The sequence below is a fragment of the Sylvia atricapilla genome, chromosome 20, assembly GCF_009819655.1.
Source record: "Sylvia atricapilla isolate bSylAtr1 chromosome 20, bSylAtr1.pri, whole genome shotgun sequence".
Taxonomy (NCBI): domain Eukaryota; kingdom Metazoa; phylum Chordata; class Aves; order Passeriformes; family Sylviidae; genus Sylvia; species Sylvia atricapilla.
Genome location: NC_089159.1, coordinates 9,036,523 through 9,062,036, shown reverse-complemented (window position 1 = coordinate 9,062,036; position 25,514 = coordinate 9,036,523). Strand labels below are relative to the sequence as shown.

At 43.4% G+C, this 25,514-nt stretch overlaps 1 protein-coding gene across 9 annotated transcripts in view; it reads left to right on the top strand.

Moving 5' to 3' along the window:
• Positions 1 to 25,514, top strand: part of BCAS3 (BCAS3 microtubule associated cell migration factor) — a 300,050-nt gene that overhangs the window by 190,485 nt on the left and 84,051 nt on the right. The window contains exon 22 of one of the 9 annotated variants that reach the window (XM_066333521.1): positions 9,609 to 9,737. The exons of the other annotated variants lie outside the window; for them this stretch is intronic. Within the exon in view, the coding sequence (XP_066189618.1) occupies positions 9,609 to 9,634 (26 nt within the window). The 3' untranslated portion in view covers positions 9,635 to 9,737. Of the gene's footprint in view, positions 1 to 9,608; positions 9,738 to 25,514 lie in introns of those variants that run through there. 9 annotated transcript variants of the gene reach the window in all.

Sequence of the window (25,514 nt, the reverse complement as noted above, 5' to 3'; positions counted from 1 at the left end):
ACTGAGGTGAAGTTTTTCCCTGAGTGCAGGGTTTGAAGATGACAATCCACCACAGCCCTGCTTTCCTGCATTCCCAGCAGTGATGCTGCAGGGGTAGCTGGGATCTCCAGCAGGAAAACCACTGCAGGAATTCAGGGCAGCTGCTGCAGCCCCTCAGTGTCCTCTGTGTCCCCAAATAATAAAACTTCAGCAAGTCCAGGGCATCTCCAAGGCAAGGCTGAGTAGGTCAGCACCAGCCTTCACTAAACGTGATTAACTTTATCCATCTCCTGCTGCATTTCTTTCCAATCCACTCCAGTGCTTGATTTAATTTTCCTTTTATGTAAACTCCCAAGATTTAGCTTCATTAGAATGATTGCAGGGATTCCCTGCTCACGGCTGGCTGCTCCCTGAGTCCTCCAGGGGTTTTCCTCCCAACTTGGTGCTGTGGGGGCAAACTGCAGGGCAGGAAAGAGCTGGTGTGGAAAAAGTGACTCAGAGAGGGAGTGGAGTTGAATCCTTGGGGAAATGAGCAGCAGGTGAGATCTGCTGGGCAGGAGAGGAGCAAAGCCCTGGGACTCAGGTCAGGATTTCTGCTGGGATCCAGTCTGGGGGAGGTTTGTGCCTGTGTTCCTCAGCATCCTGTCGATGTGGTGATCAGCAGATGCTCTTCCTCTTTTTATTTTTAATAATTAAATGACGATTTTGAAATAATTTGAATAATTTTTGAAATAATTTTGTCAAAAATCTGGTAAAAATTGCAGTGCCCTTATTCTGAATTACCCATTTTGCCTGTGCCCAGAAATGTGCTACACAGGCTCTTAGTTGCTTTTTTACCTTTTCCAACAAGTTCAAAACCCAGCCCATTATTTTCAAGCTTTAGGAGGTTAATGTTGTGTAGACCATTTGAACCACCATTTTAAACTTGTTTTACCACCACCAAAAAAAAGAAAAAAACCAACACAAACAACAAAAACAACAAACCAAAAAACCCCACCAAAAACAACTTGTGCCTTTTTTCCACAATATTAGATCTATGATATCAGAGTCCTTTATTGAATATTTATTGACCGTCTGCTTGCCCTGTGCTAACCTGCCTGACATCCAAAGTTTCTCCCTCTCTGGAGAGGCCACGTCAGCTCCCATCAAGCAGCTGAGCGTGAATTTTCCCCTTCTCCTTTCCTGTGGATAACTCCATCCCAGCAGGAGGACCGGAGCCCTGGGGCATCCCAGGGCCAGCAGCACCTCGGGTGGCTTTGAGGTGTCCTTGGCAGGGGTGGGCTCCTCAGCCCAGCACCTTCCCCTTGGGCCCTGCATCAGCATTTTGTGTAATTTGGCTTTGCACAAATGCAAAGGTATCGGAGAGGAAAATCTCTTCCCCTGGCAGGTTAATTACTTGACTTCTCATAGAAGCAAAGCTTGAAGTGAAAGGGAAGAGGAAAATGCATCTTCTGCTTAAATTAGTCTGTCCAGGGGCAGGGGTTTGATGTCATGAGCTGCTGCAGTTTTAATCGCCTCAGTCAATTTCCAAATTTTTTTTATATTACTAATATATAATTTTACTTTCTGCACAGCTTTCCTCTTAAAATTACCCAATCTTTAAATTCTCTGTTTTCCTGGAAACCAAAAAAAAAGGTTATGTCCTGTAGGGTTTTATGGCACTCAAACCCTTTTCTTGCAGAGTTTGCTCTCAGGGCATCCCTGAGAGCTCTGTGCTGAGCCTGCTGCCCTCTCCATAACGTGCCCGTTATTTTGTGACATTTACTAAATAATTTTAATAAGAATAGGTATAAATCTTTCCTAATTCCTCACTGACATGGTTGAAATCATGGGCAATGTCATTATGTGCCTCCCTTCGTACACAACGATTGTTTGACAGACATCGTGGCGTCTCTGAGCAAAAGCATCCAGGGCAAGGGAAAAGAAAATGTTCCTCCAAGCCATAAAATATTTTTAGGCCACCTTTCACGGCGTTTTTTGTTTGTTTGTTTGTTGGTTTTGGGGTTTTTTTTTTTTTGTTGTTTTTTTTTTTTTTGTTTTTTTTTTTTTTTTTTTGTTTTTTTTTGTTGTTTTTTGTTTTGTTTTTTGTTTTTAAAAGGCAGAATCTCAAATATTTAGAAAATTTTTTCCTTCAGGAATGAGAATTCAACACAAGCACTTACAATCAGACAATTCCTACCTGAGCTTTACTATTCTTGAAAACTCTTGAAAAAAAAAGAAAAAAAAACAAAAAAAGGCGAATTGGAAGAACAGATTATTAGATGTGTTTCTAAGTGTAATTTGTGGTGGAGTTGGAGGGGCTGAACAAAGTTGGTTCAATTCTGGTCTCTGGGACGCAGTGGTGTTGGCAAACTCAAATGCACTAAGAATATGGCGGAATTTAATTTTTTGATTGTGGTTTTAATGGAGGTCTGTGGAAGAAGGTTCAATTCTTGGGGAGATGTAGACGCGCTTTGGGGCTTTTCGTGCCTTTTTCTTTTCCCAAACTTGGTGTCAGATGTTGTAACTTAATTTAGTTTTCCCATTAGCTTTTGCTAATGATACTAAAACCTTCCTTAAAAAGCTTTCCTAATTAATGATCTTCTTGCTCCCAAACAAAAACGATATTGTCTTGGAGAAGTGCCTGAGTATTTTAAAAAACAACGGGCTGCTGTTGGTAGGTTTTTATTGCCTCATGAATTTAGGGTCAACACACCTATTATTTGCCAGAGTTAATTTGTGCTGGGTTATTGACTGTCGGCTTGTTGGGGGAGATCTGACTCTTGTAAAGTTACCACTCATCTCAAATGGTTGTAATTTTATTCTTGGTGCTCTGGTGCCACAATATTAGCTAATAAAGAAGGGGAACAGTTGCACAAAGGCGAGTATTTAACTTGAGGCCTGGTTGAGAGCCAGGGAAGGAGGGTGGTGATCATTACTCTTTGTGTTCCTTCTCTCTCATGGTTTCCATTTTCTTTTAGATAAGAGAGGGGAAAGGACAACTTTGTTAAAATCTAAGCGCACTGGAAAAAAGTACAAGATGCTTAGTTTTTAGTGTTTTTAGTTTTTATTTTTATCGGATTTTCTGACGGCTCGTCTGAGCTCAGCTTGTTGCTCAAAAATAGTTTGGCCACTTGCAAAGGGCTCAGTGGCACTAAAATAACCAACTCCCTGCCAAAAAAGATGGTAGAGCTTAGTTTTGATTTATAACCTGTGTGTCAAGGGGAAAATATCCCCCTTGGACACTCCAAACTGGAAGCACAACAGATAGTAAGCTGGCAGTTGGTTTAAAAATCCCCAAGAAACCATTCCTTCGGCGTGTGCGTTTACAATTCAGATTGAGTTGGGGAATTGTTCCTTCCGGTTTTCCAAGTCGGCTGCTTCCATCCCAAATCGTGGCTGGCTATGTCCTTGTGGGGAAAAAACCAGAGTTTTTCCATAACGCACAGCCTTGAAATGCTCAGTGCCAACCCAGAGCCTCTCAATGGGCCTTGCTCTCCAAACTCAGTCGATAAAAAGTTCCTCAGCAGAATCCAAATTAGCACCAGGGAGTCATGACCTGTGATGTGTGGAGTTGGAAAATATCCATTTATCCTGCAGGGTGTGCACTGGGAAGTCACGTGTTCCTGTGTAGGAAATTCAGGAGGTGGTGAGCTTGAGCCTGTTATCCCAGTGTTTTCCCAATACCTTTTTTTTTAAAAAAAAAACCCAACCAATTATGTTATTATTCCTTTGCTTCATTCTGGGCCTGACCAGAAACAATTCAGAAATACCCCTCAGCACGTTGGATCTCTGCAGATCCAGGGTGCTCCTGACAGGAGTTTGTGCTGAGACCTTGACACAGTCAACTTCCTATTAAAAGGTGGAGGGTTTTTGTGACCCCTAAAGCCAGCACTGCTGAGCAGGGTGACAGTCTAATTCTTTGCTTGATTTCCAGCAAACTCTGGCTTTTGGCTCTATTTATTGCATAAAAAAAGGGGGGAAGCATCTGCGAGTGGTTTTAAGTCAAGTCTGGGAGTTTCTCTGCCTGCCACAAGCCACCCAGAGGAAGCACCTAAGGAACTAAAGCATCTCTGCTTTTATGGTTGCTTCATAAAGAACCACCCCAATCCTTCATGAATCATTTCTTGCTAGTTTACAGTGTGTGTACAGCTTTTAAAACTGCAAACCCAAAAAGCTGGCTCTGCTCGTTTTCTCAGGAAATTGTAGCCAGAGCAGTGGATTCATAGCTGAGTTCTTACTCAGTGGCCACTGTAATTATAAATAACTCTCCACCTTGGCCCTGTTTCTCCAGCCATTACTCACCTGTGAGTAGCACTTACTCACCAGCACAGAGTAGCAGAGAAGTAGATGATTCCTGCTGTCATTACTCACAGTTTTAATACCCTGGCACATCATCAGGAGGTTTCTTTTCAAACAACAAAAGTTGCTTTCCTCAAGAAGTGGTGAGTTTTTCCTACCCAGTAAGACTGTATTTGCAAAAATTATCCCAAGGAATCCCTACTGATGATAAATCAAAAGATTTAAAGCAGGGAAAAGTGGATGGAGGAACTATAGCCTGGGATATTTGGAAGGGTGTCTGTGGCTTAAAAGTGGTTTTTCCTTGGGCACTGGCAGGAGTGTGGAGCTGAGGAGCAGCTCAGGAGCACTGATGGGAGAGGCATCACCTCACCCCTGCCGCCTTTCACTTCTGCTTTGCTTTCAAAGTGTAAATTAACTTAAAGGTTCAAAGCTTTTGGGAAAGATTCCAGACCAGAGGTCATCTTTTCTGGGTGGTTTATGGCTGGGCCTGTGTTTGGCCCACAGCTCTGGTGTTCACCAGCTGAGGGAGTTTATGAAATTTTGATGCAGGAATTAGGTTGTTGCTCATCTTGTACCTCCTTGCTCATATTATTGACAGTACCACTGACCTGCTTGAGGCAGATAGTATCTCAGTGATCGCTGTGCTATTTCAGCTCCTCGCACTGCTGACAACATCAGAAGTGTTTTAACAGGGTTTAATGGGCAGCCCTCTGCAGCTCCTTGGAGGTGTTGCAAATAGCTGCCGTGGAAAAACCTTTTCTGCTGCTCTGAGCCTGACATGCCTCCTTACTTTCCTTTCCTTTCCTTTCCTTTCCTTTCCTTTCCTTTCCTTTCCTTTCCTTTCCTTTCCTTCCTTTCCTTCCTTTCCTGTCTTCCTTTCCTTTCCTTTCCTTTCCTTTCCTTTCCTTCCTTTCCTTTCCTTTCCTTTCCTTTCCTTTCCTTTCCTTTCCTTTCCTTTCCTATCCTATCCTTTCCTTTCCTTTTCCTTTCCTTTCCTTTCCTTTCCTTTCCTTTCCTCTTCCTTTCCTTTCCTTTCCTTTCCTTTCCTTTCCTTTCCTTTCCTTTCCTTCCTTTCCTTTCCTTTCCTTTCCTTTCCTTTTCCTTTCCTTTCCTTTCCTTTCCTTTCCTTTCCTTTCCTTTCCATTCCTTTCCTTACCTTTCCTTTCCTTTCCTTTCCTTCCCCTTCCCTTTCCCTTTCCCTTTCCCTTTCCCTTTCCCTTTCCCTTTTCCCTTTCCCTTTCCTTTCCCTTTCCCTTTCCCTTTCCCTTTCCCTTTCCCTTTCCCTTTCCCTTTCCCTTTCCCTTTCCCTTTCCCTTTCCCTTTCCCTTTCCCTTTTCCCTTTCCCTTTTCCCTTTCCCTTTCCCTTTCCCTTTCCCTTTCCCTTTCCCTTCCCTTTCCTTTCCTTCCCAAACCTTCTTTCCCCATCCAGCTGCTGCCTGTCTCTGTGCCTGCAGCACTGGTGACAACTCCTCCTGATGTGGGCCAGGCACTGTGCAAATCCTTCAGGGGAGCTGGGAAGGGCTGGGAAGGACAGGGAAGGGCTGGGAAGGGCAGGGATCCCAACCCAAAATGCACAAATCCCCTCCTCTCCCACTCCTCCAAACACAAGTCACACCAACGCTCAACACAAAGATTTCCCCTCTGGTTTTGTTGCTCACAACAAAAAAAACCCAACACGATAAACATCGAAACACCGTGTTTTTCGTGATGCCCCAGAGCAAGGCTTAACCATTCTGAGGCCAACAACTTGTTATTTTTCAGCAGGAAGCAGAATGGGATGGAATAAATCCCCCTCCCTTTTCTCAAGACAAAGCGTTGGTTTGATGGCAGCAGTTTCTAGCTGAGTGGTTGCCTTGCTCTGCTTGTTACCAGAAATGAGGCCTGGAGAACAGCTTTCTTTGCACTATGGAAAAGCTTTCTCCCTCCCTGTTTTGCTTAATATAACTATAATGTGCCCTTTATCACACTTCAACTTGAGCAATCCCAGTTTGGAAATAGCGCAGAAATACCCACGGGAAAAAGCAGGAGAAACGTACATTATAAAAAACACACAGGCCAAGCTCAAAAGATCCACTGACATGTAAATTTAATTAAAAATTAGAGGTTTTCAATGAGGGCTTGTGTCTTCAATTTACCAAGTTTCCATGACTTCTCCAGCAAAAGTGTTTCTTTTTTGCATTCTTGGTGGAAAACACGCTGAGGGCTATTACAGTCTCCAAGAAGAGTCTCTATTCTGTGTCACAGGGAAAAAAATAAAATTACCCAAAATATGTACACTTGAAATAAGTAAGAAAAATATCCACTTTCCTGTTTTGTTTTATTTCTATCCTCTAACAAAAGTTAACTTTCCAGTAACCAGCAGTGCATGAAAAAGCATGTCCTAACGGTGTTGAATAACCTTCCTTTGGATTGCATGTGCAAATTTCGGGGTATTTTTTGTTCTTTCCATGAGAGATGTGTGAGATTGGATGAGACAGTGGTGAGAGGCTGAGCAGAAGAAGAGCTGATGGCCAAAGGTGGAGGCTCATGATATAAAATGTCACTATTCCAAGAGGATTCTAGCGTAAAGAAAGGAATCCTGAAGTTTTATTGTTGAAAATTATCGATTTCTTCACCAATTGCATGTTTAAGAGAAGAAATCCCAGCAAGGGAACCCCACCTTGGTGTGATGTCCCAGGACCAAGGGGTGTCCAAAATCCAGAGATTCTCCTCAACGTCCTCAGCCCTCAAATCCTGAAGGAAAATAAACCTTGAATCTCTTGGCTGCTAAAACTTAAAAGGGAAACCCAAAGGTTCTTTGGAACTCAGCAGGATTAAATGCCTTTTCTGAACTCTATTCTTCCATCCACTCTTCTTTCAGCAAAGCCCCGTGCAGGCTGAACCTCTCAATATCAGGGAATATAAAAGCTACTTCTGCCTAATACCCATTATTTCAGTTTTTAATGCAGTAAAGGCAGTGGCTTTTTGTGGTGCTTTCTTAAGTCCAAAGCAGCTGCTCAAAGGACCAAATCTTTAGGTTAAGAGAGGGGAAAAAAAAAAAAAAACAACCCTTGTCTCTGGAATTTCATCCCCTCAGTAAATAAATGGAGATGTTCAGAGCAGAGCTGTGATTTTCACACTTTCTGCCTCCAAGCTTGTGGGTTCTGCTGCAAGTTGCAGCACTGAAAACCACTGTGGGTTTTGTTTCTCTAACTTAATTAATAAAGACAATTCATCAGTAGCTGATGCCTTTCAGAGTGGTTTTTCCCTGAGTCAGCTTGCTGTGGAAGAGGTTCATTATAAATTACAATGAGCAAAACAAAAAAGAAATAGGCAGAATAAAGCTTCTGATGTGGTGGGCTTCTCTCAGCTGAGTTTATTTGAGGAAACTTGTAGCCAAGTGCTGCATTCTTGTTTATATACATTGTTCCATGTCTAAAATGAAAATAAAAAGAATTGAAATGAGCATGAGCAGAAGGGACTAAGGGAAAGAAAAGGGACCGGTGCTGCTTTAGACTTATTTTTATGCAGATTGTTTGTCACCTGTGCTGGTTCAGTGGCTGCTTTGAAGTTAGTCTGGCATTAGTGTTGTGCCTTAGGCAAAGTTGTTTGCTGCCTCTGTGTCCGTGTTATTTCACTTGCTTTTATGTTCACTTCTGTCTCGTGGATTTGCTCTGCCAGTTTGGATGTAACTGGATGAAACTTGGCTTTTGGGTTTATCCTGTAGCTTCTGCTCCCACCAGCCATCCTTTTTGCCCTGTGGAAAGATACTTCTGGGGAATGAAAGGCACTGGATTGGCCTGGTCATTCCTGAATTCCCCATAAAGAAAAATGTGATGGTTTTAATCTTGTTTCTTAACACGTTTCTAAACACGATCAAAACCAATTAGAAGGCAGAAGGTCCCCGTTCATCCAAAAGGGGGGAATCTGATGTAATTATGCCTCTGATGGTTGGACTCCATGATCCTAGAGGTCTTTTCCCACCTAAACGATGCTGTGGCTCGTGTGGATGCACAAAGTGATTCCAGCAGATGGGAGAGGATCTGCCTGTCCAGTGAGTTTGGGCTGTGCAGGATCAATACAGAGATTGAAGGGATGAATTCATCACTGCAGCTGTTTCTTGAACATTCATGGAACAGAACCCAGCCTGCAACTGCCCAATTCTGTCACTGCTTGAATGCTCCCTGTCTCCTTTCCTTTATTCCCAGGTGTGGTTTGGTCTCACCTGTCTGGGGCAGGCAAGGTGCTGCCTAGCCAAAGCGCCCTTCCCTGCTTCAGGGTTGAAGAGTTCCCTTAAAAATAGACCCCCTGTGTGTAACTCTGGGTTCAATCACCCAAATTAATGGCTGAAATTTCCTTGTGTTGCCTGTGCTTCTTCAGCACGTGGAGCAAATGTAAACCGCAAATTAAAATATATTAAAAAAAAGAGGGAAAATAAAATGCCTCTTGTGCTGAGATTCCAGGTCCAGGGCACAGCACCCATCACCCCAGGTGCCAAGGCCACAGTGACAGACTGAGACTCTGGGTCCTGCTTTATATTTATGGCCTGATTCTGAAGGGTATTAAATGTATAAAATATGTATGTTGAAGTGATGTATTTGAATCTCCGAGTCACTCCACCGTTAATGTGCTTTTAAGTGTTTTCATGACGATGTGCTTAGGTAGGAACAAATTGAGCTTGTAGGGAAGTTTAGGGAAGATAAAATTTAGGATGCCTCGAGCTTCTTCAGATGGGTTTAGCAGCAGGAGGAGGCAGGACTGGAGTGGGGCTTTCCTTAGCAGTTATTTTGCCTGCAACATGGGCCAGGTACAAAATCAGGTCAGGTATGAAATAGAGAAGTCAGTGAGCAGCTGATCAGGGATGGCTTTGGCAGAGGTGAGGCTGTCCCTGCTTGTGGCTGTGACCATCCCAAACCTCTGCCGTGGCTCTGTGCTCTCCAGTGCCAGAGATGAGGCGACTCATCCTGCAGATATTTCCAGTCACATGCTGCTGAGCGTTTTTAGGCAAATTCTGTTTAAGCAGCTGTCGGATGAAAACTATCAAAGCTCAGTTTTGTTCCTGGAGCTCTCAGCATATTCCTCATGGGTTCCTGGGGCTGAAAGCAGTCATGTGTGGCAAAGCCACGCTGCCAGGCTCTTGTGCTCTGGAATTTAGGGGGAAATGAGGATCCTCTCCCTCTCATTTACTCCCATTGCTGCCTCTTCCTTTATTTCCGTGCGCTGAGGTCTCGCAGTTGTGGGACTGGGCAGCTCCTTTCTAAAATTCACCCTGTGCCACCTCTGAGCCTGAGTCCTCAGCGACAGAATTGATTCAGCTGGTGCTGCTGCACTTTTAATGTTCCCTTTTATGTTCATGTTTGTTCCAACAGAGTGGCCACTAGCACAGACGACTTGAACTTGTATCACCCGCAAACTGACAACGCTGGAGCCACCAGTTTGTCATTATCCCTCCTAGTGTATCTGATTTAATTTTGCAACACTGGATTAATTCTTAAAATTGCAGTGCTTTTTTTGCTCGTTAATGGTCAGTAAATGATTGGGGGGTGAGGGGTTGGGGGGAGGGTTGGTGGGGGAATGGAATTCATCAGTTTTGCAGTCGTTTTAATTCTTCTCGTTTTAAGTTGTTCTATAAATATGTCTTTATGGATGTAGTTTTACTAGCTTAAAAACATCTAATTGAAAACAGTTGCTTAAATCTCTTTGGATCAAGGAGGCAGTAATAAGCAAAGAGAGTATCTTATCCCTGCAATCCAGAAACGCTTAGTGACTGGTATCCTCAGTGCATGTGTAATCAGCTTCTTGTTTCATCTAAAAACCTTAGCTCTTTTGGTGTGATTTAGTCCTTCCCCAGCAGCATGGTTTCCCTTGGTCTGTAAGATTATCAACGAGTGAAACAAAATATATAAACCCAAAAAATAGCCTAAGAGGCAGAAGTGTTTTGAGAACTCTCGTGTTGGTTTGTGCCCTCTCGTCGTGGGGCTGGCGCGGCCGAGCCTCGACTCGACTCTTGTAAATGAACATTTTGTTGTACGTTATGTAATGTTATTCTTATGACTTGACGTTTGCATCAGGCAGGACTGATCTCTGCTATTTTGTAATGCTCCCTCCCTCTCAGCAGATGAAGCTTCTCTTAGAGGAGATCAGCTTTTACCTACTGACGCTGCTCAGGAGTCCCGAAGCACTGAGCTCCCAGGGATAAGAGCTCGGATAGACCTCTGCTTCCTGACTTCTGGGGGATTGGCTTTGGCACAGGGGGTCGTAGCTGGGGTCTGGGGTTGGGCCTTTTGTACTGCGTGTTCAATGTCAGAAGTGTGGGTCCTTTCTGGCTGGTGAGATGGAATGACTGCAGCTCCCCGTGCACGGCGCGCGGACGATGTGAACGCTCGAAATGATGTTCTTAATACACTGAAACAAAAATTTCTGATGACCGCTCTGGCTGCTGGCCTGGTTTTTTGTTGTTTTTTTTTTTTTTTTAAGGTTCGTACCTGCGTCCCTCTGGTTTGAAATGGGGCACCATTTCCAAAGGGATCCTCAGAAAGTGCCCCAGCAAACCTCGGAAGGGTGTAAATGATCCGTGGCTCGTTTCCAAGCGGAGAAGCCAGGGAAAGAAAACCAGTCTGTGCTGGGGAGAGGGAAGGAGAAACCACAAGTTTTTCTTTGTGAAAGTGGGAAGTAAAACAGGTTAAATTACCTGAGATTTAATGACCCTTTTTTTTTTTTTTTTTTTAAACATCTGTGCTATTCATCTGAATTGCACTGTCCACATGGTTCATTGTAATGTCTCATTAGGAGTCGTAATTAATGGAGGTGGTAATTTCATAAGTTGCAAGCCCACATTTGATAAGATTTCGTGTATCTTATTCCTTTAACAGGCAAACTATGCCGTGAACTTTACTCAGAAAATTGTGTCGTTTTCCTTTTTAATTTCTTTTCTTTGGAAATGTCAAATAATTTCACACCAATTTACTAATCTCAAGGATTCAAGATCAGCAGTGGCAGCACCCCAGGACTAAGGAGCACGCACTTGGTGCTGCTTCTGATTCTTTGTCCAGGGTTAAAACTCGGAGTTCAAACCCTGAAAATTCTTTTTCCAAGTCTTTGTGATAAGCCAGCAGCACTTCACACAAGGCCTTTGTTGGAAATCACCCGTGGTTTGGGGCTTTAAGAAAAGCCTAAGTGTGTTCTGCCCATCTAAAAGCCATCCATTACAAAAAATAATCAGACATCCTTTTTTTTTTTTTTTTTTTTTTTCCTTGTACATTTGTGTCATTCTGCGAATCAGAAGCATTTTTGTGTGCTAAGGGCAATGTGCTTTGCTTTTGGAATTCCTGAGTTTCACTAAAACCCTGGGGCGTAGTTTGTTCAGGAGACCTGAGGTGACCTGTAAATGGGAGCTGCTGTGTCCCTTCTCTGCTCAGCCACATCATTTTAAAGAGAAAACTGAAATGCAGTGTCCACATACAATGTGATAACATCACAATCCGAAGAGAAAAGCAGTATTTTTAATATTAGCTGACCCACTGAAAGCACAATCCTCTAGGATGGGCAGCTTCCTCGTTTGTAAATGACAAATCTCAGATGGGAAAAAAAAAATTTGGTGAGTTTTCTGAACCCCAAAATCCTTCTGCAAGCAGGGTTGAGGAGTTCCTGTGGAGGTTTTGATTCTGTGTGGCTGCTTTGGATGCTGAGCTCTCTGCAAGGCAGGGAAGGGGTAGGAGAAAGGAATATTTGGGTTGGTTATAGGATAATGTGCTGTCCTGTGTGGGAACCAGCCTCTCCATTCTTCTGGACTGAAAATGTCAGTTTTCCCCTGATATCCCAGTGACTAATTGTCTATAAACACACTGAGAGTCTAAAAAAATAAAGAGGAGGGACCTGCTCATTGTCCTCATTTCTCATGGAGAGGAAATGTCTTGTTGGAGCTCCTCAGCTGCTGTCCTGCAGTTTAATTCACCTAAAAATTAATCAGGAGTTGGATTGGAGTTGGATTAGTTTCTAAACCCTAAATATTTGAGCTCCCTTCAGGGGAAGGGTGAATCCCTGTCTCCCTTTGGATGAGGTGTGGTGAGGACCCTCTGCACCCCAAAACCGTGTCCATCCAGGGCGGCACGTCCCCTCCTGAGGTGCCAAACAAAACCCTTGCCCCAGCTGGGGATTTGGTGGAATTTGCTTCCATCTGACAGCGTTTCCAGATGGACAGGAGCCTTGTTCCTGTGTGGGGCCATTTCCATCCCCTTCCACTGGGCTCGGGGTTGGGGAGGGGGTTTGGCCAACTCTGTTTTCATAGCATGGGAGCAGATGTTATTTCACTGCACTGTCTGGAAGCTTTTCCTCCTCCCCCTGGTTGCTTGTCTTTTGAACCAAGACGAATTCCGATGGAAGTGTTAGGAAAAGTTCAGTTCCATTTCCAGGGTTTCTTTTCAGGGTTCCTCCCCTTTCCTTGCACGGTGGGTTAGGAACGTGTTAAAGCCGGTGGTAAAGTAATTTATGAAGGGCAGCTGGAGTTCAAAAGGTTCAAATGTACAAGTTCAGTTCCAGCCTCGTTTGGATCTTCACACCTCAGTGTCCCAACAGAGAAACTGGATACGGAGTTTTTACAGGTTTTACTGTAAAAACTGAGCCCTCCAGAACTTTTAGTAACTAATGGGTTTTGCAGGAGTGATTTGACTACCCTGGATGTCCATTAGCTGGGTTGCTTTGATGTCTTTGCTGGAAACCTAAATGGCTTTTACTTGCACTTTTCTCTCTTTTTTATTTTTTTTTTTTACCAGTTCTGTGTTTGCAGTGGATGTCTTTTGTATCACAGTAGCCGGTAGGGGAAAAAAAAAAAAAAAAGTGATGTACTCAAAAATTGGAGGAGCATTTAATCACAGAGTATCCTAACTAGAATTTAAATTGTGTCTTCTCAAGAAAGTTTCCATCTGCAGCTCACCAATCCCGAGCAGTTTTAATCTGCTGGTTCTTGAATTCATTCTTTTCCGTGTGGCTTTGGTGGTGTTCAAGTTTAATCCTCTGGAGCAACAATGTATTGAACCTCTATTTTTCTCCTTTTTTCGCTTGTCCTGCTTTATTATTGGCAATGGGGTTTGAAATATCCTGAAAAAAATCTGTTTTCTGATATGGGGGTGATTGATAAAACACCTTTCTACCTTGTGAGTAGTTGAAGGAAGTTTCCTCTTGTATTTATTGAGCTGCCAGAAACTTGGCATCATTAATTTCATGTAATATACTGTTCCTGTTAGAGGTACATGCCTTTAATGGGCAACTCTTAAAAATATCTTGATGATTTAAAAGAATTTGTCATCATTCTGTTCTTTGTGTGCCCCTTGCACTGAATTTGTCTATTTTCCATCACCAGTGAGAATTCACTTTGTACCATAATATTAAGAGCAAACTTAACTCTGTGTTGCAAAATGATACAGAAAAAGGAAAAAAAAAAAAAACTAGAAAAATACTGATTTTTCAGGGCTATCTGACAATTCTGGATATTTTATATGTGGAAAAAGCAACTGGCACAAGAGCAGAGGAATGGTCCAACCACTTCCATTTGGAGGAGGAGGCGTGGGATGGGCTGGGGGAGTTTTCTCCCTGTCAAACAAACACTTAGGAGGAAGGAGGTGTTGGAGCTGGTGTGGTTCCCCACACAAGGGTTTTATTTTGTGGTGGAAAATCTAATCTTTCCGAGACCATTTCTCTTGGGTCTGAGTCTGAAGTCTGCTTTATATTGGGAGATTGGCATGAAATCCACAGCACTTAAAGAGGATAAAGGCCTTTGTCTCCAAAATGTACATTTTTTTTGGAACCGTAAAGGCAGTGGAACAAGAAATGGTTTTAAGCATATAATGTTAAGATTCAACCTTGTAATCCTTTCTCAAGTAAAAATATGTTATAGATCAATTTTATCAATTCCTATATTTTTTCCATGTGTTTGAGAGCATTCATTTTTTAAAAAAAAAAGGAAAAAAAAAAAGACAAAAAACTTCCACATTTAACTAAAAATTGAAGAATTAAAAAAGTTAATTACAAGCTGTAAGGACCTACTGTCACTAACCAGAGTGGCATCTTCTGGTTCCTCATCTTCTGGCCCCATTTGATTTCTGGGAGAATTTAAAAATCAATTCAATAAACCACCATTTCTCTCCTTGCCTTTCTTATTTGCCTGGTCACTCTGAAGGAGCCCAAAACCTTTTTGTACGTGAGGACATTGGGCAGCTCCTCAGCTTCAAGGTAAATTCAATAATATTTTAAGAACTGTTGTGCTGTAAATAACCCACAGGGTTTGGGGCCTTTCTCTGCTTCCCTGAAATATTCCAGGGATAGAAGAAATACAAGAAATAAAAGGAGAAGATGTGTTCAGTAAGTACATTGGAAATTATCTCAGATAAATAGATGGAAACAGGAGCAGACCCCTGACTAATGTCAGTTCTCCTGGGACCACTGACTAAAATCACTTTATACAAGCTCAGGATTGGGACAGAATGGCTCAGATGAATTTTTTTTAATCTGAGCTTCCAACTTCCTTGCTTAGTCCACTTAAATTTTATGTGTTCAACTTCACAGATTAATATGCAACAAAACCAGAATCGCCACAGGTGCTGACAATGGAGAGAAAAGTGATAAAATAGGTCAGATGCCTGATGAGCTTTGATGTCAGACTGGAAGAGCTTGGGGTTGGGTGGGATACTGGGAAGGAATTCTTGGCCTTGGGGTCCCAGAGAAGCTGTGGCTGCCCCTGGATGCCTGGAATTATCCAAGGCCAGGCTGGACAGGGCTTGGGGCAGCCTGGGACAGTGGGAGGTGTCCCTGCCCATGGCACTGGGTGAGCTTTGAGGTCCCTCCCAACCCAAATTATTCCGGGATTCTCTGTTTCCGTCTGTTTTTCCAAAAAGCTTTTCCCAAGAAGAGCCACAGCCTGTGACATTTTACAAGTGAGTTTTCTCCCCAGAATTCCTCACTCTCTCACACACACACAAGTATTTTTTCTGTTTGCACTCATCTCAGGGGAAGGCAGCAGCAGCTTTGGGCCCTTGTGCTTTGTGCAGCCCAGGTCCTTGACCAACAAACAGAATTAAATATTTTCTTCTCTCCTTAACTGCCTCCTTTTGACAGTTGGTTTGTTGGCACTGTCTCACGTCCATTCAGATGTCAGATTTAGAGCAAAGCACGGGCAGTGTGGGATGCAGTTTTGGTCAGGGAGCAGCAAAGGGCTTTGGCCATCCCTCCTGCAGCACTTTTAAGGCACCTCCTGGAGTCAGGCTGGAGTGCTTTTAAAGTCAGCCAGCATCACTTGGATGTGGCTGAGGTGCAGCAATTTGGGAATTGCTCCCAGCTGGTGGAGAAATGATTTCCAAGCAAGCTGGGTGGCTCTTTAGCCGCTCTTCCCAGTAGAAATAAGCTAAAATATATAGAAATTGTTGCTTTGACAAATAATCTAACGAGCCACTCAACTTGCTTTATGTATTGAATATAGCAGCTTGACAGTTATTATTATTTTCTAATGATATTAAGTTATAAATTATTAACAAGTGTTTAATTTCAGTCCAAACAGACCCAACAAAAGGGATTTGTGCAGTTATGAATTGCAGCAAAATACAAAATTGTTGAGCTTTTAGTAAACGCAAGCTTGGAGACCCTGGTTATTTCTCCCTCTTTCAACAGCCAGTCATGAAACTTTCTTGCCCTTTTCACCTTTAAACTTCATTTGAACTTGGAAAGAAGACTTGTGAATTGTGGAGGGGGGAGGAAAAAAAAAAAAAAAAGGAAAGAAAAGAAAAAAAAGGAGGGGGAACTGGGAGGGAGAGAAGCTCTGATTCCGTGTTACCGTAACAGTAATTCTGGCAAAATAATCCTCCTCTTGTGCATGAGTGTCTGCTACTGCTGCAGGGTAATCAGCTCACATGACATGCCTGGAGGCTAATGCTGGCCTGGGCTTTCTTTCTGTCTTTCTTTCTATTTTTTTTTTTAATTTTTTTTTTTAAAGTCCATATTTAAACAAAGGCTGATTATCCAAACAAGAATTTGGACTTCATCAGCTGGACCAGTTAAATTAGAGTTAGTCAAACTTGGCACCTCCAGAGCTTGGAATGTTACAATTACAGCTGGATCCTCGTTTGCTGGGAGCTCTACAAAGTCATAAAAGTGGAGATTTTTATCTTTACAGGACATAACTTAACTCTTTGAACGCAGAGGACTAAGTGCCAAATATTACAGTTAGTGCTCAGACACAAAATTCCGGGCCAGGAAATGGGATAAACAGTTGTATCCATGCTCCTGTGTCCATGCCAGCACTCGGGTGGGTGCTGTGGCACTTGGAGTGGATGTTCTTTATCCTCCAGGATTCCTCTGAGATCAGGAACACCAACTTGTTGAACTCCCTTGTCTTCCTGTTGTCTTTATGACGGCCTTGCTGTGGTTTTGTTTGAATTTCTCTCTTCTTTTTGTGTTTCCTGTTGCTGTGAAAAAGGTTCGTGTCCTTGAAGGATCTGGGCCGTCTCTGGAATTGCTGTGATTTTTCATCCCTCTGCAAAACTGTCTTCAATCCTGGCTTAAAACCCTCATGGAGCTGCCTCCAGGGTGGGCAGGAGGCAGAGGGTGAGGGGCAGAAGTTGGGTTTTGTTTTAGCAAGCTGCTGTTGACCATTCCAACCTTGTTTTCCCTCCTTTCCCTACAGGGAAGGCTTGGCTTTGATTAGTCACTTGCAAAAGCTGAACTTTGGCTTTCTGGTTGTGTAATAAATAGCTCTGGTTGCCAGTCAGAAAATGAAAGTTCTTCTCCTAAAATTAAACCAAGAGCCCTTATCATTAGCCTAGAACAAATCAATGCCTTTGCATTAATTCCCATGGAGTGGGGCCAGTTGACAGCTTTCCCTGATGGAGCTCTCTGCATCCGTTTGTCTCAGCTGCTTTTTTAAGAAAGTCTTTGTTGTTTGCGTTTTCTGAAAACCTCAGTGAGGAACAAGGACTGAAATTCAAGCAGCCAGGACTGGCCAGAGTGTTTGCCAAGAGCCCACCTGCCAGATAACATTCACCAGGCTTTAACCTGGGGTTTTATCTTTGGTTCTTCTTTGCCACGGGAATAAAAGTTCCCACTCATTAAAGCGTGGAGAAGTTAATTTCCTTTTCTCATGGCAGTTTTAGCACGTCCCAGAGTACTTTTGTCAGTGACAAATAACATGGATAACATGTGATTGCTGCAGCTACAGTGCCATGAGAGCTGGGTTCCTCTGGGTGGAAGGACTTGGCTTTTCTTGCCTTGAAAACCGAGAAGTTAAAGATTTTTCATCAAGATAAACGTGCAGATCCGTAAGGCACAGCTCGCTCTGGGAGGAATGATACCAACTGGAAGTAAGAAAGACCTAAGGAGAAATGGCTGGTTAATATTTACTCTTTAATTACTGTTTTAATGGAGTGACTTTACAGCATGACCTTCCCTGCTTTAGCAGGGGGGATTTGGGCTCCTGGGAAGGAGCAGGAGCTGTGGGCTTTGGATCCAACACTCAGCACTTCCCATGCTCATGGCTCAAGGGAGAACTTCTCCCCCTGGATCCAAGGACCTTGGGCAGCTTTGGGCCACTTCCCATAAAACTCCAGAGTTTTTGTTGGGGGCCATGGAGCTTGCAGGAGGAGGAACCCAAACCTGCACTCTGAGGGAGAATATTTGGATTTTTTTGAGGTTTCCTGCCCTGTGCCTGGGAGGCCATCAGGAGTTTCTTTCCCGGATTTGGGGAGGAATTTGGTTCTTTGTGTGCTCCCCAGTCCTTTGCTCTGTGCTCAGTTCTCAGCCAGCACTGAGGAGCAGCAGGGATGTCCCCACGGGTCTTTATCATGACAATATTTCATTTCAAACACCAGCATTTGCTTTCTGGCTAGAAAGAAATCCTCTCTTTATTCCATCTGCTCTCCTTGCCTTTTGTCTGTGCTGAGCAGACTCTCCTTGAGGCACAGTGAGAGGACTGAGGTGATGCTTTGCTGACTGAAGGGACCCAGCTTTCCAGCCTGGATCCAGGTGCAGCATACCTGTGCTTCCATCAGGGGAATATCCTTGGATTTAAACAGAAAAGGAATCCACAGGGCACACTGGGGTTGGTCACAGGGCTGTTGACAGGGGGAATCTCAGATTTTAGACTCTCTTCAGAATATACTTCCAGCTGCCCAGGAGTCAACAGGAATGCTCCATGGATAAATGTGAGGAAAGAGCAGGACACAGGCTCACTCCAGCAGCTTTGCTCTTCAAACACTCCTGTAATGTTAATTAAGAGCCAATCTCAGACTTTAGGTAGCCAATATTGTATTCAAAAGTTATTCCCAGTCTTAATTTTTTCTCATCTGTGGGTTTAATTCATCTCCCCTTTCTCCCTCCTCCTCTGTTTGGTGGATTTATTCCTGGATCAGTGAGGGAGGCAAGGGCAGGAGCTGGGTGCCATTCCAGAGCTCCCTTGGAATTATAGTCCTCACCCTTTTTATTTCATGGACTTACTGTGAATTAATATTCACTTTAACCTTATTACACCAGTTCAGATTAAATCACAGGGGGAAAAAAGAGGCAAGTTCGTGGTGAAGGAGTCAAAGTGAGAAGGGTCCTCAGTAAAATTTCTCCGGGGTGTCAGAGAGATACTTGGAAAGAAAATGTATTTCTCATTGTGCATGAGTCGTGTTCAAAATGCCCACTGGGTTAGGAAACAGAAAGAAAAGATTTTGAACTGTTTTCTCACAGAAATTGTTGCTACAGGAGCCACTCTTGATGCTCCAGATGCATCATAACAAGCAAAATTCTTTTGAGCTTATTCTTAATTAATATTAGCTATAAAATATTTTCCATGCAAGCAAAAAAAAAAAAAAAAAAAAAAAAAAAAAAAAAAAAAAGTTCAAAATTTGCATTTTTATCTGTGTTTTGATTTCTCAAGGACTGGTGGAACACATGAAAATATTTGTAGCTTTCTGAGGGTAGTTTGGGAGTTGTTTAAATCACATTTCTCAGTACAGTCAGAGTTTTAGGTGAATGGAACTGCAGCCAAATCTGTTGGCTCTTGTGGGTTGATTGTTTGTTGTTTAAAGCTTAATTAAAGTAACTTCTGCTTAAAAAGGAGGAGGGAAACTCAAATTAAATGTAGATATCTGTGATAACTCTGTAATGCAGCGTTTTTTCTCACAAATTGTGCTTGGAATGGAGGTTTAGATAGATGGCCATAGCCGAAAATAATAATAAGGAAATTCTATTTATGCCACAAGTTAAGAATTCCCATCACTGGCAAATCCTAATTTACTACTCCATCTGATTTCTGATGGGAAAAAATCTAATTGCTTTTGTACTGGAAATAAAGTTGATTGAACTCTGAGTTTTTCCAGTGCCTCCAAAGGTTATTTCCCAAGCAGTGCTCTTTTACAAACTGCAGTGGGTTTTAATTCATCTGCTTTTTTCAGCAGATGAACATTCACTATTATTATTATATGTAGGGGAAGGGAGACTCTTAATTCTGATCTCTGTCAGGGTTTTGGTAGGTGGGGACATTATTTGACTTGCAGAACTTCTCATGAAATCCATTAGAGATGTGATGGCAGAAACTCCCTAGAGATAAAACTCTGTGATACAGGGAGCAGCTAAATATAAATTTTTGTGGGTTTCTTGGTTTCGTATCAAGCTCTGCAGTTTCTTTCTAGAAGGAAACACTTGAGGACTCCTGCCTATAGGAACTGTTCAATCAGTGTTAACAGGGAACAACGTGGTCAGGAGCACAATCCTTGGAAATAATTGAAATAATTACTCTGGAGGTCCCTGGGCTGTAAATAGCAAATGTCAGTCAAGAAAAACTGAGATTTGTGGGTTTTTTTTTTTTAATTTTGTAAAAAATATAGGATTTCTATTTAGTTTAGGAAGCTAGAAATTAAAAAAAAAAAAATTGGTTTCACCTTTTGTTTTCATAGAATCGGAAACAGTTCACTCACATTTATTCCTTATAGTAATTTCAGTGTTGGTTTAATAATTTCAGTTGACCTGAGTGGTACCTGCTGCTGAGAGGAGAACTGATCAGAGGCCAGCAGCTTTATCACTCACCACAGTCTGCCTTGACAAAACTCTTTAACGTGCTCAGTAAAACCCAGCTTTTCTTGTGAGATATCCAACTCCCTCTGGTTTTGGCAGCTCCCAAAGCACTTGGAGCCTTGTGCTGCTGCAGGAAAGCTTTGCTTTGTAGCAAGGGTGGTGGTATCCCTCAGACTGGGATCAAACCTTCCAAAAACCTCCAGGATTTCTTCCCAAAGCTGCACTTGAAAGCTTAGGTGGGTTTTCTTTCTCATAGAACTTGTTTTATCGTCACTCTTGGGCCAATTCCTTCGAGTCCTTTCAGCCAGCAGGAGTGGATCTGCCCTGGGAAAGGATTGCCAGGAGGAATGCTGCTGGATTTTGTAGGCATCAGCACTGGGGAAGCAGCACGTTGCTGAAAATGAGTCAAAACAACCCAAATGGCTTTGGTTGGGTTTGCTTTACATGTGGAGGAATTACTTAATTGGCAGAATTACGTAACTGGAGAAACCAGTTGTTTTTGTAATTATGGTGGTGTTTGTGTCTGCCAAGAGACTTCCAGTGCAGCAGGTTTAAACTGATCCAATTAGTAATGAGATTGGGGTAATTAACCTATCCCTTAATGAAATGTGTGCCCTCAGTCCCTGGTTTGGGGCTGGGTTTTTGTCATTGCCCTGCTGCAGAAAGCATATTTAGCTCCACAGAATCTGTATTTAAAGCATTTAGAGCCGTAGAATGATTTAAATTGGGAAATAGCTCTGAGATGGTGGAGTTTAAGTGTTAACCCCTGTCCCCAAGTGCCACATCCACATTTAAATCCCTCTGGGGATGGGGACTCTCCACCACTGCCATGGGCAGCTCTGCCAAGGACAACCTTTAGAGTGAAGGAATTTTCCCAAATATCCAACCTGACCCTCCCCTGGTGCAGCTTGAGGCCATTTCCTCTCACCCCATGGCTTGTCACCTGGGAGATGAGCCCCACCTTGCCCCAAACCTCCTCACACTGAGCTGGAGAAGGAGAAATCCCCCCTGAGCATCCTTTTCTCCAGGCTGAGCCCCCCAGCTCCCTCAGCCTCTCCAGGTGCTCCAGCCCCATTCCCAGCTCTGTTCCCCTCTGGGATGAGCCTCTCTCTGCCAGGTGATGGGCTGGAATATCCTCTTGGGGGGAAATTTGCTGATTCCTGGGGCTTCTGGTGGCTCTGCACCGCCTGAGGTCACTGTGCAGTTGCACTTTTGGCAGGATGATCCTCCAGGGAGGGATGGTTCCCACCACAGCAGCCCAAAGATGAAGTGGCACATGGAAGAAATCAGCTATTCTTTGATATCAGGGGGCTGTGGTAAACACTGGACAGGGTTCCCCACAGTGTGGCTCGTCCAGTGCTCAGGGGATAATTCAGGAGGAGTCACCCAAGTGCTGCTCTCAGTGCAGAACTCACAGGAGGCTCCTCCAAGACAAGGAGCTCTCTGGATAAACTCCTGTGTGCAGCAGCGCTGTGGAAAATTTTACTCAGCAGTTGCCTTCCCTTGAAGTTGATTAATACAAGATTTCAGTGTTCCCAGTCCATTAATCTTCACAAGCACATCTGCATACTGAAAAAATGTTTTTAAAAACAACATTAAAAAAAAAAAAAAAGAAAATTACAGGCGCTGATAATTTTGAAGATAAAAAGAACTTAAAAGAGCAACAATAAACTGCAGTTCACTTGCCTGATGTGAATCCCAATCCCAACGTGAGAGAGGGGCTTTGCCACTTCAAATATTTTAATTGAATAAGAGGAAAACATTGAAAAGTGGTTGTTCTCCAGGCACTTGGATGCAGTTCCCACTGCGAAATACTTGGGCCTGTGTTGCATCAAGTAATAGTATCTTGCAAGTCAGAAAGGTATTAGGGAAGTGTTAGAGACATCACAGGAGGAGTTGGGGGTGAAGTTTGGGCTGTTGAGAAAGTTAATTACCCTGAAAAGAAACTAATAGTGGAGGTGTGTAAGAGCCAGATGCCAGGAGAGAGCAGGATTTGGGATTTGAGGAGTGCACAGCTAAAACTGGAGAGCTGAGCCTGGGTTTTTCTCTAGCACGTTCCTTGGTACAAACAGGGAAACAGTGATGTCCAGATGCCTGATATTTCCTGAAATGGAGCATTTTAAGGGTTCCCTTCACCTTCTGAACCTGCAGCTGAATGAACAACAAACCCCACGGTTGGTTTTACGGCCCCGGATTTATTTCGACTGATTTCACCAAGCACTTTTCTGGTAAGGAGATACCTGGAAAGGCTGCCAGGTAACTTTGTGAGCCCTTTCCCATTTATCCCAGAAGTCCTGAAAGCCCTTATTGTACGGGGCAGAGTCTGCTTGGAGAGGAGACAGCAAAACAAAAACCTCCTGAGCTCCTCTCAGCCCTTCCAGGGGAGGAATTGCTTTGTGAGGAATTCGGGGCTTACAGCTCAGGGCAGGATCTTACCATGACCCAACCTTCATTTGATGGGCTGGGACACTGCCAGGCACCTTCTGCCAGCTCTGGGGACAGCTGTGACATCTCCAGGGCTGAATTCCTGCATCTCCTCCCAAGCCAAGCTCTTCCAGCAAGGCGCAGGAGCAAACCAAGCATGAAAGAGCTCAAAGTGTGGAAAATTCGCTTTAGCCCTTATTTAGTTCAGATTTTCACTGAAAGTAACTGGATCCTAAGTTCATTTAAAGAACTAATTTTCTAGATCCGAGCGTTTTTATGGCGAGGGGATGTTGTAAAGGAGTTGTTTATAATGGAGTTTATCTTAGGCATGGAACTTTTTTTTTGCCAGCCCAGTATCAGGAATAGTCTGGAAAAGCCTTCCAGTGGTGGTAGCTTAAGGAAGGGGACCAGGGTGGGGGAGAAAACCTAATAAAAATAGCTGAGATCATTCAACAGTTATCAAGAAACAGATACTGCAATTTTATAACAGAGAGCACTAAAAGTATATGCACTCTTAAAAGGCAATTAAAATGTATACTCCAAAACTATAAAACATTTTCTTTTCATCTGGAACATTGAGGGCAGATTACAACACATTAATAACGCTTTGTTTACAGTTCAGTTTCTGATGGCTTCCAAATGCAGTCTGTGTAGATTAACCAGAAGGAGTCCAGTTCTCTTTTAAGAGAGCTTGTAAAGGAAAGCAATGTGGTAAGATTGTTATGAAAAGCTGGTGTATTTAGGAAATAGCACTTAGCAGGGTCTCTCTGAATGGCTGCCAGGTCAGGAAGCTGAAGTGCAAGGCTTGGCCCTGGTTCAGGCCCCCCAGTCCCAGCTCCTTGACCACACAGTAGGGCAGGAGCAGCAGCAGGGCAGGGCAGGCAGGAGCCCCAGCACGCCCCCGCCCTTGGCACTGGCCTTTTCACATAACCCAGGCCTCCAGGGGGAGGGAGGCAGCTCATCAAAATAGAAATGGATAAATAAAACCGGCCTGGGAATGGAGCCCTGCCTTGCTCCCGCTGCTGAGAGCCCTCCTCCTCATCCTCATCCTCGTCCTTCTCATCCTCATCCTCATCCTCGTCCTTCTCATCCTCATCCTCTGCCTGCCTCTGTGCCAGCTCCTGCTCTGGCTGCAGGGCTGGAGCAGCTCCCAACATCCCTATGGAATGGGGCAGGACAAAGGGGAATGGTGCTGAGCCGTGTTAGAATTTTTATGTTAGAATACCAGCATAAAAACGCTGATACTAATGCCAATCTGAAAATTCAGAGTTGAGATTTTAGTGTATAGTAGTAATAGGTGTAAGTCAAGATAGGAGATTTTAAGTGTTGTCTAGGTCCTTCTTCTTCACCTTCTTCTTCCTCCTTCTTCTTAGGTTTAAGTGGTTTTCTGTAATTAGGTAAAAAAGGTTCACATTGCGGGCCTGAAGTAGTCATTTTTGAGTCAAAAGTATAGAAAATAAAGGGTGTCATCTCGTTATTGGGGGATTATTATTATTGCTACAATAACCTTAGGAAAAGTTGTTAGCACTCCATTTCACCTCATTTTTCCAGTTTACTAGATTGAGCTCACGACTCTGTAAATACTGTAAATAGATAAAAAATCATAAACATCCAAACTCAATCCTTCATTTCCCGCGTACTGTTCATCCCAACCCTAACAAAAGAAGAAAAAAAAATCCAGAACTGTCCCAGATTTAGCCCAGATACGTGGAAGGAGTTGTTCCCTGGGAGGTTCCCTGTGGCTGCCCCATCCCTGGCAGTGCCCAAGGCCAGGCTGGAGCCTTGCAGCCATCACTGGAATCAAACCCTGAATTTTTACTCCCCCAGTCACTCCCCTGCCTTGATGTTCAGCTGTCAAAAGACATTCAGACTTGGTTGTATGGTAATGAACCCACAGGTTCTCACGTGTCTGGTGGAGATCCCTGTGTGTGAGTTACCCCTCTGGAGCAGCCTGGGCTGGTGGGAGGTGTGGAGATGCTCCCAGGGCAGGCAGGTGCCTGAGCTCCTCTCCTGCCCTCAGCGTGGTTTATCCACTGCCAGAACTTCTCCACAGAACCCTACAAATCCTCATTCTCACCCCAAAGTGTTTCCTCTTTTTGTGATCATAGGAATGGGGGAGAGCAGCATTGGCCTGGGGTTGGTTTGGTTCCTCATCTCGTGATTCTGCCACTCCTGGGGGGTTTTTCATTGCTCTTCTCAGTTGGGAAAAGGTCAAAATGAGACACACTGCTGACCCAGCACATGGTGTCCTCCTTCAGTCTCTCTGCTCTCCACGTTTCCCCCTTTTTCCCTGGCAAAGGAGAATCTTTGTTTTTCTGCAGTGCTGCAGAATATATTTTATATTAAATATATTTCTATAAACAGTAATAATATAAAATTTATTTTTATAAATATCGATGGGTTTTATATTAAATATATTTTCTATTAAATACGAAGGAAACACAATTGCTCTCCACTCCTTCGTGAGAGTTGTCCTTTGGCTGTGCTTCATTTCCCTGTGTAAGTAAATGCTGATCATTTGTGCAGGCTGTTTGCAGGGCTCTCAAACCACTCTTCTGCCCTTAGAAATTGATCCCCTGCTTAGAAAAATCTGCTTTTCACAGCCACTAAGTTCACCTCAAAAATATTTTTATAGAGAAAAGGAGGGGAATAAAGTCCATGGTTCCATTCAGTGCTTGGGTTCCTAATAACTCCTTTCTTTCCTTGGAAAGAGCCCTGGGTATTTGTAAGATGTTCTACATTAGCAACTCGTCTGTTTGATGGGCAAATCTGATAAATTGCTGTTACTCAGAACTGAGTAATTACACAGAAAA